Below are 16,899 nucleotides of genomic sequence, written 5' to 3'. Positions count from 1 at the left end.
TATAATTTAGAAATGTATCCCATCCCGAGGTCTGCAAAAACACAGCCCATGTGTACTTAGAAAAATTCTATAAATTAGAAATTTACCCCATCCCGGGGTCTGCAAAAACACAGCTCATGTGTGTTTAGAAAAATTTCTATAATTTAGAAATTTACCCCATCCCGGGGTCTACAAAAAACACAACCCATGTATACTTAGAAAATTTTTATAATTTAGAAATTTACCCCATCCCGGGGTCTGCAAAAACACAGCCCATGTGTGTTTAGAAAAATTTCTATGCTTTAGAAATTTACCCCATCCCGGGGTCTGCAAAAACACAACCCATGTGTACTTAAAAAAATTTCTATAATTTAGAAATTTACCCCATCCAGGGGTCTGCAAAAACACAGCCCCCTTTGTGTTTAGAAAAAATTCTATAATTTAGAAATTTACCCCATCACGGGGTCTGCAAAAACACAGCCCATGTGTGTTAAGAAAAAATTTCTATAATTTAAAATTTTAACCCATACCGGGGTCTGCAAAAACACAGCCCATGTGTACTTAGAAAAATTTCTATAATTTAGAAATTTACCCCATCCCGGGGTCTGCAAAAATACAGCCCATGTGTGTTTAAAAAGATTTCTATCTGCAAAAACACAGCCCATGTGTACTTAGAAAAAGGGTCTGCAAAAACACAGCCCATGTGTGTTTAGAAAAATTTCTATAAATTAGAAATTTACCCCATCCCGGGGTCTGCAAAAACACAGCCCATGTGTGTTTAGAAAAATTTCTATAATTTAGAAATTTACCCGTCCCGGGGTCTGCAAAAAGACACCCCATGTTTGTTTAGAAAACTTTCTATAATTTAGAAATTTACCCCATCCCGGGGTCTGTAAAAATACAGCCCATGTGTACTTAGAAAATTTTCTATAATTTAGAAATTTACCCCATCCCGGGGTCTGCAAAAACAGAGTCCATGTGTACTTAGAAAATTTTCTATAATTTAGAAATTTACCCCATCCCGGGGTCTGCAAAAACACAGCCCATGTGTGTTTAGAAAAATTTCTATAATTTAGAAATTTATCCCATCCTGGGGTCTGCAAAAACACAACCCATGTGTACTTAGAAAAATTTCTATAATTTAGAAATTTACCCCATCCCAGGGTCTGCAAAAACACAGCCCATGTTTGTTTAGAAAAACTTCTATAATTTAGAAATTTACTCCATCACGGGGTCTGCAAAAACACAGCCCATGTGTGTTAAGAGAAATTTCTATAATTTATAAATTTAACCCATCTCGGGGTCTGCAAAAATACAGCCCAAGTGTACTTAAAAAAATTTCTATAATTTAGAAATTTACCCCATGTCGGGGTCTGCAAAAACACAGCCCATGTGTGTTTAAAAAAATCTATAATTTAGAAATTTACCCCATCCTGGGGTCTGCAAAAACACAGCCCATGTGTACTTAAAATAATTTAGAAATTTACCCCATCCCTGGGTCTACAAAAACACAGTCCATGTGTGTTTTTAGAAATTTACCCCATCCCGGGGTCTGCAAAAACACAGCCCATGTGTGTTTGGAAAAATTTCTATAAATTAGAAATTTACCCCATCCCGGGGTCTATAAAAACACAGTCCATGTGTGGTTAGAAAAATTTCTATTATTTAGAAATTTACCCCATCCCGGGATCTGCAAAAATACAGCCCATGTGTTCTTAGAAAAATTTCTAACTATTTCTAAAGTTCTAAGTTAGAAATTCTCATATGCAAATCAAAATGACACGTAAAAAGAGAGAAGGAAAACAAAGTACACTAAACTACCTCGGGGAATCACAACCCGGGAGGCAAACCGCAATATCTTGATTACAAACAAGTTAAAAAAGCCAAAAGGCTCAGTTCGGAATTGCATAAACTAAAAAAATAAAAGGAAATTACATGCCAAAAATGGCAAAGTCTTCATTCTTCTACGGCCGGTTCGGCGGGAGGGGAAGGAGATTGCTCCGGATCATCTTGAGGAAGAGGAGGCTGCTCAGCGAGGGACGATTCGGGAAGAGGAGGGGCATTTCTGGAAGTTTCGGCTCCAGACTCCCTTGCTAGGACAGCTTTAGCCTCTTGCTCCATCCGGGTCTCCTCCTCGATATACTTCTCAAGGAAGACATCGATCGTACCCTGAGTATTTTCGCCAAGGTACTTGGAAGCAACCCTCCAGCAAATTTGGATCTTCTCCAGGGCCTTGTCGTTCAACTCCTCAAAGTACGCCGGAGTACCCCGGAACCCGGCCAGGACTTCTTCAGGAGTGGGCCGGGCGGCCAAATCATCTTTCAGTTTCTTATTCTCCGCCCTCATTTCCCGAACTGAAGCCTCGGCACGGTCCAGCCTCTCCCGAATTTCATCCCGAATCTTCTTATGAGCTGCAACCTCCTTTGCACTGGCTTCCTTTAATGCCTTGAGCTCTCAGGACAGGTTCTCGGCCTCATTCTTCTGAACTTTGGCAGCATCAGCCTTTGCCTTCAAGCTCCGGGTTATGCAAACCAATCCAGCAACCCGGGAGTTAGCCTGAAATAATTACATATCGGAGTTAGACGATATAATATAAAAAAAAGACAAGTACAAAACATAATAAGGAAAAAACTTACAGCATTCATCTCATCCTGAAGTCCAACCTGGAAGTCCTCAAGAGGTTCCTTCCGGTACTTCTTCCTTTCAGCAGTGCTGGCATAGTTTTCAAAGAGCTCTTTCCGGCGAGTCTCCGGAGTAAAGCTGGCCAGCAAGGCCTTCAGAGTTTCCGGGGTATCTGGGGCCAATTAAGTAGAGGCCTTCTTGGAAACTTGGCCCTTAGACCCATCTCCATCTTTTTCCCCGGATCCCACAGGGGCGTGCTTCCTCTTCTGGGGCATCGAAACCCTCGTCATCTCCATCTATTGCACGTCCTCAGCCCGGGGTTCATTGATAACAATAGTTGACCTCCCCGGCCGAGTCGGTGCAGCCTTCCGGGTCACCTCTTCGCCATCACCAACTTTCTTTTTCCCGGCATCCAAGCTGGTCACTCCTCCAATCCTTCGCAACTTGGCTGACAAATCCTTGAGTTGGGCAGACATGTTCGGTGGATAGGGAATTAACTTTGGAATACCTGAAAATGAAACAACAAAACTTTAACCCCGGATACAAACAAATAGTAAAAAGTTAGAGCAACAAAATAATACTAAGGCAAAAGACTTAGAGTCGGCAGCATGCATATTTTCATTATTATTAAAGGTATCCCGGGTCCACTGCATCCCGAGTGCCTCACAGAAGGCATAAACCATCGCGAGAGCTGCTTGCCCGATCCGCTGGACCAGAAATTTATCTGTTTTAATTTCAAGTTTATAGAGCGGCATGAACTCCAGATCCCCACCCCGGATAAAAAAAACTCTCGGTGTCAGCCCTTAAGTGAGGTCAACATGCTAACTGGAAGCACCATCTTATCGATCGGATACCCACAATCCTCGATCCGGAATAAAAACTCGTATATAGGAACGGATGTGGATCTCTTGATCTTAAAGATATGGTGGAAAAGCTTGAAGGTGGGAAGGTAGTTTTTGGCATGACAACAGGCTAAAAACCAACTTATCCACTTCACCGAATTCGGGGTTAATTGGGTGAAGGGAATCCCGTACACATCCCGGCATAAAGACTTCATGAATTGGTGTAATCTGAGGCACATGCCCCGGAGATGTTCTAGGGGTATCCCTACATAACCCCCCGCTTTTCTGTGGTACACCCTTTCGTGCTCCTCGGGCCATCTCCACTCATATTTGTCCTCAAGATTAAAAGCAAGCCTAAGGGCGCTATCCACCTCGGCGTCTGTATACCTATTTTGACTTTCCTCGTGAACCTCCCCACACTCATATCGGGTCCCCGGGGCGGTAAAAAACTTCCTATCCATATCAGCCTGATCATATGGCTCCCTACCATCTAACCCTTCCTGGCCCCCATACACCTCGGATAGATCTCTATAGTAAAAGCCTAAAGGCTTAGGGTTTACCCGACACTAAACAAAATACTGTCTACGTCTTCCCAAGACCCATCCGGATTCGATAAAGTGCCCCCGGGTCCTAAAACTAAAGTTTGGGCAAACACTTGGGCAGGTGGTTCAGCTCGGGGAGGCATCTCTGAAGAGCTACTACTGGAAGAAGACGATGAGGGGTAGGCTGACAATAATTCAACTAAACCGTCGGGTCGCTCCGGATACCGGATTCTAAGGTTAGCAGTGTTCTTAAAGTGACTACCTAGCATATACTATATATATACATACATATGTACCCCGGAGTCAATGCCATGCCTCGAACCCAAACACAAAAACAAAACAAAAAAAACGAGACAAAATCAGAAACAGTTATACACGATTTACAAATCCAAAGCAAGATCTACACCATATATATACATCTACAACCAAAAACATATATCAAGAACAGACCCTGGGCTCGAAAAGCAATTTACACTACAAAACCCATTTTTTACCACATTCAAATCGTACAAAAAATGGATCTATGCATGCTTCAAACGCAAAACAACTACAGCAAATCGAAACAACCACAAAAATCGTACGAAACCTATAAAACCACACAGTTGAACTTCAAACAACGCCAACAGTTGAGAATCATGAACAAAAAAATAAAGAGCTAATTTTTTAGGAAGGAATCGAGGAGGACAATGGTAGGTTCGAGATGTGTCTTGTGGGAAGATTTCTAACGGAGAAGAATATAAATGTTAGAGCCATGAAGACAAAGATGGCAGACATCTGGAGGCCTGCCATGGGGATAACCATTAGAGATCTCAAACCTGGGTTATTTCTGTTTCAATTTTATCAAGATAATGATATGAAATGGGTGTTGAATGGTGGACCGTGGTCGTTTGATGGGGCTATTCTTGTCTTAAATTCTATTAAACCAGGAGAGGATCCCACGAAAGTCTCATTGATGGAGGTGGAAATCTGGATCCAAATACATGATCTTCCAGTAGGTCTCATGTCGGAAGCTGTGGGGAAGTAACTAGGGAATTTTTTTGGGACATTTATCCAGTATGATGCAAGTAATAATTCTAGTATTTGGAGGGAGTTCATGCGTTTGAAAATTCGAGTTAATATTAGGAAACAATTGAAGAGAAAGAAGAAGATTGTTAAAAGAGATAAAACAGAGGCGGTGGTTCAATGCAAGTATGAAAAACTTGGGGATTTCTACTTCATATGTGGACTTCTTTCCCACATGAAGAGATTCTGTAAAAAGAAATTAGAAATCACTGATAAAGAGGTGGTAAGAGATTGGGGCTCCTAGCTCCGTGCCCCGCCGTGTAGGGCTGCCGGTGGCGTCAAAAGTAAATGGTTGCGCGATGAGCATGATGGTGATTGGAGGAACAAAGATGGTAAGGATAACTACCAGCACCAATCATGGGTAGGAAATATCCCGGAAAGTTCGCACCCAATACGCTCCACATTGAAAGGTGGCGGTAAAATAGGGGATAACTCAGAAAATCAGGAAACAGACATGTGGATAAAAAGGTTTTCAAATACTGAAGCGGGAACATTACCAACTGATAAGCCCATTGGGCCTGATGCTGAAGAGTTTAGTGGGCTTCTATTCGAGGAAAGAAAAAGCCAGAGAAGTGACAATAGGGAGACTTCAGTAAGGAGTAATGAAGTAAATAAGGTTACTATAAATTCTGGGTTTTCTAGTCGTGATTACACAGAATCCTCATCTAATTCTTTGGCTAAGCTTGCTCAGCAAGCTAGCCAGTCCCAATGAATTGCTTAAGCTGGAACTGTCGAGGACTTGGGTCACCTCGAACAGTTCGCGCTCTTAGGGACCTGGTTAAGGAGTTAACCTAGTTTTATTTTTTTGATGGAAACAATATCTTTTGCTAATAAGATTGAAGAACTTCGAATCAAGTTTGGGTATGACCATTGTTTTTCTGTAGATAGAGTTGGCTGTAGTGGAGGGCTGGCAATTTTGTGGAAGAATATGTTCTCTCGTGAAGTAACTGGCTATTCTCAAAATCACATTGATATAGTTGTGTCGGAAAGTAATGTCGTGGTCTGGCGCATGTCTTGCTTTTATGGTTTTCCTGAGAGAAGTAGGAGGAAGGAGTCCTGGGCTTTGATTCATAGATTGGCTGGTTTATCCTCGTTTCCATGGTGCATACTTGGGGATTTCAACGATCTTATGTACCCGTCTGATAAGAAAGTTACAATTCCTCACCCGCAGAACCTGCTGGATGGGTTTTTCGAAACTATTAACGATTATCATTTGTCAACATTAGACCTTAGTGGGGGTAAGTTCACATGGGAGAAAAGTAGAGGTCGAGATACTTGGGTGCGGGAAAGGCTAGATAGAGCCTTTGCTAATGCAAACTGGTGGGTTAAATTTCTATTGTGTAATCTCAAGCTGTTGCATACGCCCGTTTCAGACCACAACCCGATTCTATTGGAGTTTCTTAAACTCGAATTCTCTAAAAAAAATCAGATTCCGATTTGAAAATGTCTGGCTCAAAGAGCCTAGGTTTATTGCTGAGGTGACTGCTGTGTGGAAAAATCTACCACCCTTTCATTTACTTCCTAAACTCATTGAGGTATCTTCCTTTATGGCCCGGTGGGGCAGATCTTTCTTCCATAAATTTAGGGAGAAAATGCAGGAATACAAAGGTGTAATGGCAAGACTAGCAGGTATGAATGATGAAGACAGCATTAAAGAGTATCTTGCTGCTAAGGAAAGTCTAAATACTTTACTGTGCCAGGAAGAAACTTACTGGAAGCAAAGAGCGAAATTGTTTTGGCTTGTTGATGGGGATGAGAATACCAACACTACGCCATAGATGGGCTAATAAGACACTCATTTTACGTCACCTTAGGCCCGTTTTATGTTACAATAGGCCTATTGTAACACCAAATAACCATTTCATCCACAAATGTTGCCATTGCTATCTAATGTAATGTTTTGATTATCAACCGTAACACAAATAAAAACATTACCTTAAGGAGATAGAGTAACACTAGATAAATCAAACATAACGGCAATTCAGTGTTACCTTAGCATTTGAAAAAATCATGTGGGACCCACTTGACTGGATTGCCACGTAGGCAGCCACGTCATATAGAGGGACCCACTGACACGTGGCGAGCAATGCCACGTGGACTGCCACGTGGACTGCTATATGGATTGGCTAATCAGTGGGACCCACTACCACGTCATCATATGGGGCCCGCTTCCACGTCATCAAGTGTGGCCCACTGCCACGTCATCAAGTGGGGCCCATTGTAACGTCATCAAGTGGGTCCCACTGCCATGTGGGACCCACATGTGGGCCCACTTTTATTACTGACGTAACAGTAAACAAATCTAATGTAACACTGTATTTTGGCAAAAGAAACACAAATTTAGATTTTGTAACAGTGATAAATATAGCTATTGTAACACTAATAGATAACATTTCGAAATGTAGTTTTGATAAACACATTACTGCCATTAGCAAAATAACAATTCAACCATACCAAAACATATTTCCCCAACAAACTAGTCTTACAGCATTCAGAACACCAACTCCGCCAACATAATAACCACTTCGCCAAAATTATAGTACGATTCACTACATCACTCCACCAAAATCATACTAACAAGAACACCAAACAATCCCCAAATTTCAACTCCAACCAAACCAAATAAACACCATCCACCACCAATTACAGTGAGTACCAAAAGTTATAAACCAACAATTCAAAAGTCTAAATAACATAACTGTCCAAACTATTAACTCAAGCTAATGCTTGTAAAGAGAAATATCTAAGAAGAAGTCCGGGCAGTCTTGGAAGTCCCGGCAGTCCCGACAGTCATTGGTGTACCATTTTCATCATCCTCGCTTGAAATATTAGCATCAACTTCTCCAATGTCCAGATTCAAGCCAGGATTAGCTGCTGCGATCTTTTTGAGAATAACTGACAAGTTATCATGCACTTTCTTGGAAACCTTTTCTTCCAGTTCAGCCTCAAGTTCTCCCCTGATCTTTGCAGTCAAATCTTCCAAATAAGTGTCTGCAGGAGCCGAATCCGATTCCATCGCTTTCTTGTTCTTTCTCTACAAGAAAAATGTTGTTAAATATTAATCAATTTTACCATAGAATTGTGCTACACAACTACACAACTACTAACAAGGTTTGCATTAAGGTGGCCTATACTAATACTTAACAGCCTTTTATTTCCGCTAAGTCTCTTATGTTATTTGTTTTACCAAATAAATTAAACCAACAAAACATACTTGGCAAAGCATTTTTTATCTCTTAATTTTAAAGAAATAGACAAATTGAACTACCGTGCAGCATTTAACCTCCATAAAAAAAGTAAAGTCCTTACGTTTCTTTTTTACGGAGCAGCCGTAGTCTTGTATGTTCGGCCATCTTGTTCATGAGATTCCAAATAAATTTCAGCTTGTGATGGCGAGGCGAGATTAGGATCAGTCTTTTTCTGTTATAGAGCACAAAAGAAAAAGACAAGGTTATCTAGCTCAAAGTTACCACATAACTATTGATTTACTTAAGAAAAATTACACATCAACTATTTAAAAAATGCCTAAGCACTAACATTCAATCAAAGGATTTATGAACAAACAACTAGGTAGTCATTACTATTCAGTAGACACAATCCAAGTGTGTACAGGAATTCAATGAAGGCAATATTAATGCAGTTCTGAAATTGAATATCTAAATTCAAGCAAATACCAGCAAAAAATAGACATGCATCTGATTTCTGAAGAATTAAAGCATAAAAATGTTTGATGGCACTTGACATGAACAACTAAATTATTGTGTCTGCGAGCTCTATTTTATTAGTTTTTTCGGGTTGTTCACAGTGAATTATTTAAAGTTATATAAATGCGGATTGGTTTGTAATAATCTGAATATCATAACTAATCAAACAACTAAATAATTGCTGGTTATAATAATGATATCGACAAGGACAGATACATTATTTAAAAAAAGGGGGGTTCTAACATGTCCCATTTTAAAATTGGATTTAAGAACATGTCCCCATCTAATTAAATTATAAATTTATCCTATAATCAAAATTTAATCCAATTTAACTTAACCATGGGGCCGTAATTATAATATCAAAATAAAAGGGGAAATATTCATAAATGTACTAGTTAATTTAGGAATCATACCAACTCCTCTCCAACTTCTGCACTACTTTTGGCACCCTGATTGTGTGGGTCAGTTACCGAAGCGCGGATTACTTTGTTATCATGTGCTAATTCCTGTAAAAAAAATTGCACAATCCAGTTTGAGAATCTTTAAAATCATTAAAATCATATTAAAAAGAAGCACAAAGGCACCTTCACCGACTCATCTCCCCAATACTTTATCTGCAATTTAAAATCCTCGAGCGGAATCTCCTTGGGCCTATGTTCAAGCCTTTCATCATCAGTGGTATGATGTGTGTAATGCTTTGCCTTCATCCGAGACTTGTAAGTCCTCCAGCATCTATTAATTGTCTCATAAACTCAGGACTGAGCTTCATTCGGAATAATATAATGGTCCTAATATATAATAAACTCAAGATCAATAAAATGAAGGGGTTAATTGAAAAATAAATGAAACTGAGGTTTAGGTAATAGAATTTACCCGAGTATAGTCCCACATTTTCTTCTTCAATTATTCAGGAACCAGACGCCAGTTGACATAAGTAAGAGAGACATTGTCCTTTGCAACTGTTCCGAGAAAATTACTCAGCTCTCTCGTAACTTTTCTGTCTCTTGAAACAGGTACATTTTGTTTGTTCAAAAAAATCACCGGTCTTTCATCACGTGTCCTTGCGTGAACAGTTAGCAGTTTTGTCCTTCCTCTCCATTTTTTGGGCTTTGGTACTTCATAGTACATGCACACACAAAAAAAGGTGACTGCGAATTTAATAATTAATTAAATTATTACTGCCTCTCCATCAATAAAAAATTAGTGTGCATAATTCATGCGTAGTTATATTTATAAAGTAAAAGTACCTGCTTCAGTTTCTTCCTCAAAAACATTTTCCGAATTAGAAGCGTGCACATTCTCGGTTGTTGGAGGAAGAATGCCCTGCTTTTGACGTTCCCGCATTGCTAAATAAGCAGATACAGACCCACGTGATTCTGAATTGCTCGCGGATTTTAAGATTTTACTACATGTTGGTTTCAGGAGCTTAGATTTACTGGTCATTTCCTTGTCAGATGTTTTACCAGCTTGCGATGGTTCATTCTCTGTTGCAGCGGTGACATTAGCTCGCGAACGAGTTCTTGGTCCAAGGGGGACATGGTTCTTTTTCTTCCCATTCTTCGTTCTCTACAATTATTAGGATTGCAAATATAATGTGAGGCCAAAGCAATTAGGAGTATAAAATAAAAACAAAATACATAGGAAAGTTGATATAGTGATAAACAAAATATCAGGTCTTAAACTAATAAAAAAACATAATTTACACTCTTGAGAAACAAGGAAGGAAGGCCAAAGTAATGAAGACTGTAAAAGAAATCCATACCTCAGATGAATCATCACTATCATGTTCGTCCTCACTTTCCGGATTATAATCATCATCATCCGGAGAGGCTTTGTCTTTTTTTTTGGATTTCTCAATAACTGTTGTTGATCGAGCTCTTAAATCAAGCAATAATTTCTTTGGAGTACCCTAGTTTGCCTTTTGTGCTCCAGCCGGACAATATAGCATATCTCAGGAAATCGCTAATAGTCCATAGCACTCTAGCACGTAAATTAAAATCTTCATCAGCCAAGGCATCATAAGTATTAACGCCGACCTCCCATTATTCTTTTAACTCGACAATTAAAGGTTGCATGAACACATCAATACTATTCTTTGGTGAATCTGGACCAGATATTAGTGTCGAAAGAATTAGATTTTCTTATTTCATGCATAGCCAAGGTGGGAGGTTGTAATTGACCAATACAATTGGCTAGGTACTGTGACTTAGGTTCATTGAATGATAGGGGTTGAATCCATCTGAGGCTACTCCTAAACTAACATTCCGATTTTCTAATGAAAAATCAGGATAATCAGCATCTATCGTCTTCCAAGCCTCTGTATCAGCCGGATGTCTTACTTTTCCATCCTGTTGACGTCCCACATCGTGCCATTTCATTAGTTTCGAATATTCCTTGCACATGTATAGCCTCTGCAATCTCGGCTTTAGAGGGAAGTACCTCATCACATTAGCTGGCACTTTGTGTATAACCTGCCCCGGATCACTAGCATCATTGCCTTTTTTTTCCGGTAACACCCACCTAGAAACACCACAATTGTCGCATTTTTCTTTGTCTTTATTTTCTCCCCAGTACAACATGCAATTATTTCGGCATGCATGTATTTTTTCATAGTGTAATCCTAAATCCTTGATCATATTTTTTGCAGCATTCAAAGACAAAGGTATTTGGGCATCAGGAAAGGCGTCTCTTATTAACTCCAGCAATTCCCCAAAGGCAGACTCGGAAATTCCATGAGCACACTTTAAATGATAAAGTTTGATCAGGAAACTTAACCGAGAGAATTTAGTGGATCCGGGGTATAGTGGTTGTTTACCCTCCCTAACATGGCCATAAAACTTTCTAGCCTCTGCATTTGTTAGACTTTCATAGTCATTTTCTAAATCTCGAAACTTTTTACCCGTACAATTGAACATTTCACCTAAATTATCTTCGAAATCCATCCCTGTCCCCGAATCCATGAAGTCAGTACTACCGTCTACTTTGGTATGTGATACCTCGCAAATCCATTTCATATGTAGTGGAGAAGGGCCACTACATATGAGATGATCATAGATAACTGTTTGAGTGTGCCAATAACGGTTGACACATACTTTGCAGGGGCACTTCATTTCTTCTCCTTTAGCATGAATTGGAAATGAATTTTCAAAAAATGCCTTTATCCCTCGTACATATTCTTTACTAGATTTTGGAAATCCTATCCAGCTACTATAATCATCTTCCATTAGTACACTGTATAATATAGCCTGCGAAGTTAAAAGATTATAAGTCTACCTAAAAAAGCCTGTGTAATCCTCTCTGTGCACTATACTGCAGTGATACTAGATAAACTAATAATTTCCTACATCTCATTCCCCATTTTTATCCATGCTTTCATTTTTATTAAATTTTTTACTTCAATTTACAACATATTAAACACAGACACATATTAAACATATTAAATAAGCAGGGATAAATACATAAAATCAAAAATAAAGTTCAATTAGAGGTTACCTTGGTCCAAAATCGAAACCACAAAGCAGCTCTGAACCCTAATTGCTAGCTCCAACCGAAACCCTAAAATTCTGAAACCCTAATTGCACACCCTAACTCCGTTGCAGAGAACCCGAACCACCAAAATGTTGCTGAGAACCACCTAATTGCTGTTGAATCCACCGAAATGAGAGCGGCTGAGGTGAGGCTGAGGTGAGAGTGTGGCTGACGTGAGAGTGCGGCTGAGGTGAGGTGAGAGTTAGGGAGAGTGAGATGGGTGAGAGTTAGGGAGAGTGAGATGGGTGAGAGTTAGGGAGTGTTGGTGAGAGGTGAGTGAGTGAGCAAAACTTGCTTTTTACTGCAACTACCAGGAAGAAGGCAAATCGAATCAACTACTTGCTTGATGACAATGATGTCCGTGTTCATAGCTAGGAGGGTATGTGTAACATTGTCCATAAATATTTTACTGATTTATTTACTAGTGACACTACTCAACAAGAGATCGAGTATGTTCCCTGCCCTTAGAAGGTTACTACTGAGCAAAACTTGAAGTTAATCGAGGAACTGTCATTCGAGGAGTTCTCGGAAACAGTTAAACAAATGCACCCCGACAAAGCATCGGGGCCAGATGGGTTAAACCCAGCGTTTTTTCAGAACTTTTGGTCGGTAATGGGGCACGAGGTCTTTGAATACTGTAAGGGCTGGTTGGAGCCTATTTCTTTCCCTGCAGATCTCAACAACACTAATGTGGTTCTTATCCCGAAGAAAGAGAATGCTTCTAGAATGAGAGATCTTAGGCCTATAGCGTTGTGTAATGTTCTGTACAAAATTGTGGCCAAGGTTCTTGCCAATCGACTCAAGATCATCCTACCTAGAGTGATTTATGAGAATCAATCAGCGTTTATCCATGGAAGAAGCATCACGGATAACATTCTGGTAGCTTTCGAAGTCGTACATCACATGAGGCTGAAGAATAGAGGAAGCGAAGGTAAAGTAGCCCTCAAACTTGATATCAGTAAAGCGTATGATCGTGTTAGTTGGCAGTTCTTGAAATAGAGACTGAGAGCTATGAAATTTTGTTCGAAGTGGGTAGACTGGATGATGTCCTGCGATAAGACAGTATCTTATAACTTCTGTTTGAATGATACGCTAGTTGGCACGATTATTCTGAAAAGGAGGCTTCGACAAGGGGATCCCCTATCCCCTTATCTGTTTTTGTTATGTGTGGAAGGTCTATCTAATGCACTCAATCAAGCATCTTTAGCTGGTAACTTACATGGTTGTAAGCTCAGCCCATCAACACCCACTATTACCCACCTTCTGGTTGCCGACGATAGTTTTTTATTCTTTAGAGGTACCCCGAAAGCGGCAACCAGTGTCAAGTCTATCTTAACGGCTTATGCAAGCAGTTCTAGACAGTCAGTTAACTACCAGAAATCTGGCATATACTTCAGTGCTAATGGTCGACGTGATAAACAAGCTGAAATTTCTAGTATTCTTGGTGTGTTTAACGATATTACCAGCAGCAATTATCTTGGCTTACCATCTCTGATAGGGAGATCAATGAAACGGATTTTTGGCTACTTAAAAGAAAGGGTGGGTAAACGCATTCAAGGATGGCAGAATAAACTGTTATCGCGTGCTGGTAAAACGATTTTAGTTCGGAATGTCACTCAAGCAATCCCAGCTTATACCATGTCATGTTTCTTGTTACCTAAGACTCTTTGTCAGGAGATTGAAACTATATTTAATAAATTTTGGTGGCGTTCAAGTGCAGGAGGGGGTAGAGGGTTAAATTGGTTGTCTTCGTCGAACATGTGCATGGCCAAAACCAGGGGGTCTTGGCTTTAGAAACTTATATGGTTTTAACATTGCCCTCCTCAGAAAACATATTTAGAATTTTACTAACAATCCTCAGTCGTTGGTTTCTCGTGTCTTCAAGGCGAAATACTTTCCAAATACACATATTCTTAGGGCAAAAAAAGGACGCAACCCTAGTTTTATCTGGCAAAGGATCTTGACAGCTATGGAAATGTTGAGGTCGGGTTATAGATGGGTTGTTGGCAACGGGAGAAACATTCAGGCAACATCTGATAAATGGATCCGCTCGAATAAAGATTTTGAAGTTGAGAATAGTCATATGTATGAGGGTAGGGATAAAGTAGTTTCAACTTACATTCTACCTAATGTTAAACAGTGGAATGTCCCCATGGTCAATGAGAGTTTTGTAGCGGAAGATGCTTAGGCGATTTTAAAAATTCCTATTCAACGGGACGTTCAGGATAAGCTCGTGTGGGCTAGATCAAGTACAGGTACTTATTCTGCGAAGGAAGGGTACAGATTTTGGCAGGGTGATAGTGATACAAATGGTAATGTTCAACATGGGCAAGGATGGGCTAAAATCTGGCATTTACCAGTTCCTCATAAACTGAAAATCTTTGTATGGAGATTTTGCCGAAATACTATTCCAATGCGCAGGAGATTAAGTGCAAGAGGTATTCATGTCCCTATAATATGTCTCATGTGTAATGTAGATGTAGAGCATCTTCTACACATTTTTTTTACTGTTGTTTTGTTGTGGATTGCTGGAGACATGTTGGTCTTCTATACGATATGGGAACAGTAGAATATGCTTATGAATGGCTTTTGAGTAAGTTGAATGAGAGCAGTGTGGAGGAGATAGTCAAGCTGTGCACGGTCCTTTGGAGATTATGGTTTTGGAGAAATAAAAAAGTATGGGAAGGTAAGGAAGTTACAGCTGCGATTGTTATGGATAGTAGCTTTATGCATATTGCTGAATGGAAAGAGGCGAGACAGAAGAATGGTGAAATAGCTCAAACCAGTCGTCAGGAGACAAGGGCAGCGACTAATAAGTGGAGACCACCGGAGTCAGGCACGTATAAGGTGAATGTTGATGCTTCTTTTAGTCCAGATGCTGATACGTTTTCCATAGGCATGGTTTTGAGAGATCATCACGGTCATTTTCGAGCTGGCAAAACTCTGCGGTTGAGTGCTCCTGCGTCTGTCATTGAAGCAGAAGTTATTGGAACTAGGGAGGCTCTGTCTTGGGTTAAAGAACAATAGCTTCACGATCAGATTATTATGCTGGAAATGGATTCCCTTCTGGTAGTCCAGGGAATCAAGAAGAATACGGTAAACCTACTTGTTAGGAATATGTGTATTAGTTTGATGATAAGTTAAACAAAACACTTAAGTAGAAATCTAGTGTTTGTAGCCTCAACGGATAAGACCATTTTGGCTATCCGTTGAAGGAGTAGCTTTACTTAGAAATAAGTTTAGTATTGTAGCACATTTCATTCTCTGTATTTAAGTTGTAATTCTTAGATGTTGTGGGAAATTATCAGTCATGTTGACTACTAGTGGATATGCAAATAGGAGGGCTAATTGTAAATATTTCATGCCTTGTAATTTTGTATAAGTGAAGTACTATCAACTGATATTAAAGGCCTTCAACGGATGAGAAACAAAGCTTCAACGGATGTCTCTAAAGCTTTAACGGATAACATCCATCAACGGATGAGTGCTTCAATGGATAAAGCTTCAACTGCTAATGCATCAATGGATAAAGCTTCAACTAATAAAGCTTCAACGGATAAAGCATCAACGGATGAAAGCTTCAACGGATGCTTAGTTCAATAGCAGTTGATAGTGATAATTCATAAGCTGACAGAGGCACATGGGTTGATAGAGACAAACTGGAATGTGGCAACCTCTAGGAGGAATCAAGAAAATGCAGCATTTCCATTCTGGTGCAAACAAGGAAGTATTCAAAGATTCATAGCTAAACCTAAATTGCATTGGATAGAGAAATGAAGAAGAAACATGTGAAGAATCTTTTAATTGTATTTTATAGTTTTGCCTTCACTTGTAAACTTGGTGATATATAAACCAAGTAGCAGCTAGTAATTAGATGGTGAATTTTCCAGAGCTGTTTAGAAAAATCCAGAGAGAAAATCATCTAGTTTGTACTAGGACGCAGCTGTGATTTAATTCTTTGAATCACAGATTTTCTGAAATAACACATCTCTGGTGGAACAACAAATCCACCAGAAAAGTTTTTAAGTCTGTTGTGTTCTTTACATTTGTGTTTGAATATATATCTGTCTGCATTAGCTGAAAGCAATTCACACATTTGATCATCAAAACACATAAGCCTAGAAACTGCTCAAATCTTGAAAAAGTTTTGAGATTTAAATTCAACACCCCTTCTGTAAATCTCATTGTTAGTTCATTGGAAATAATAATTGGTATCAGAGCGAGCTCTTAACATACAAAGAGTTTAAAGATCTATTCTGCTAACATCATGAGTAAGAAGGATATTGGTGTAAAGATTCCAATCCCGGAAAGAGATAACTATCAGCACTGGAAAGTGAAGATGCATTTACATCTTCTCTCTCAAGATGAAAGCTACATCAACTGCATTGAAAATGGTCCTCACATCCCTCACAAGGTGGCCACAGCTGCTACTACAACAGTTGCTGTTGGACAGTCTATTCTCAAGCCAAAAGCAGAATGGACTGTTGAAGATATTGAAGAGGTTCACAAGGACAAGAAAGCCATGAACATTCTGTTTAATGGCCTAGATCAAGATATGTTTGATAATGTCATTAACAGCCAAACTGCTAAGGAAATTTGGGATACTGTGCAACTTATTTG

At 39.6% G+C, this 16,899-nt stretch overlaps 1 protein-coding gene across 1 annotated transcript; it reads left to right on the top strand.

Moving 5' to 3' along the window:
* The first annotated feature begins 14,588 nt into the window (after positions 1–14,588).
* LOC141665017 (uncharacterized) lies at positions 14,589–15,306 on the top strand. The gene is made up of 2 exons (XM_074470973.1): positions 14,589–14,638; positions 14,757–15,306. Exons 1-2 carry the CDS (start codon positions 14,589–14,591, stop codon positions 15,304–15,306), a joined length of 600 nt encoding a protein of 199 aa, XP_074327074.1.
* The last annotated feature ends 1,593 nt before the right edge of the window (positions 15,307–16,899 follow it).

This window comes from Apium graveolens, chromosome 6 (assembly GCF_009905375.1).
Source record: "Apium graveolens cultivar Ventura chromosome 6, ASM990537v1, whole genome shotgun sequence".
Taxonomy (NCBI): domain Eukaryota; kingdom Viridiplantae; phylum Streptophyta; class Magnoliopsida; order Apiales; family Apiaceae; genus Apium; species Apium graveolens.
The sequence above is the reverse complement of the archived record's forward strand: the minus strand, read 5'-3'. Positions and strand labels throughout refer to the sequence as shown.

Excerpts from the sequence above, each read along its gene's own strand:
- LOC141665017 (XM_074470973.1), top strand. The coding sequence starts at position 14,589 with ATGGTAATGTTCAACATGGGCAAGGATGGGCTAAAATCTGGCATTTAC. Across the intron at positions 14,639-14,756 it reads CTAAAATCTGGCATTTACCA|ATGTAGAGCATCTTCTACAC; the intron begins GTTCCTCATAAA and ends TGTGTAATGTAG.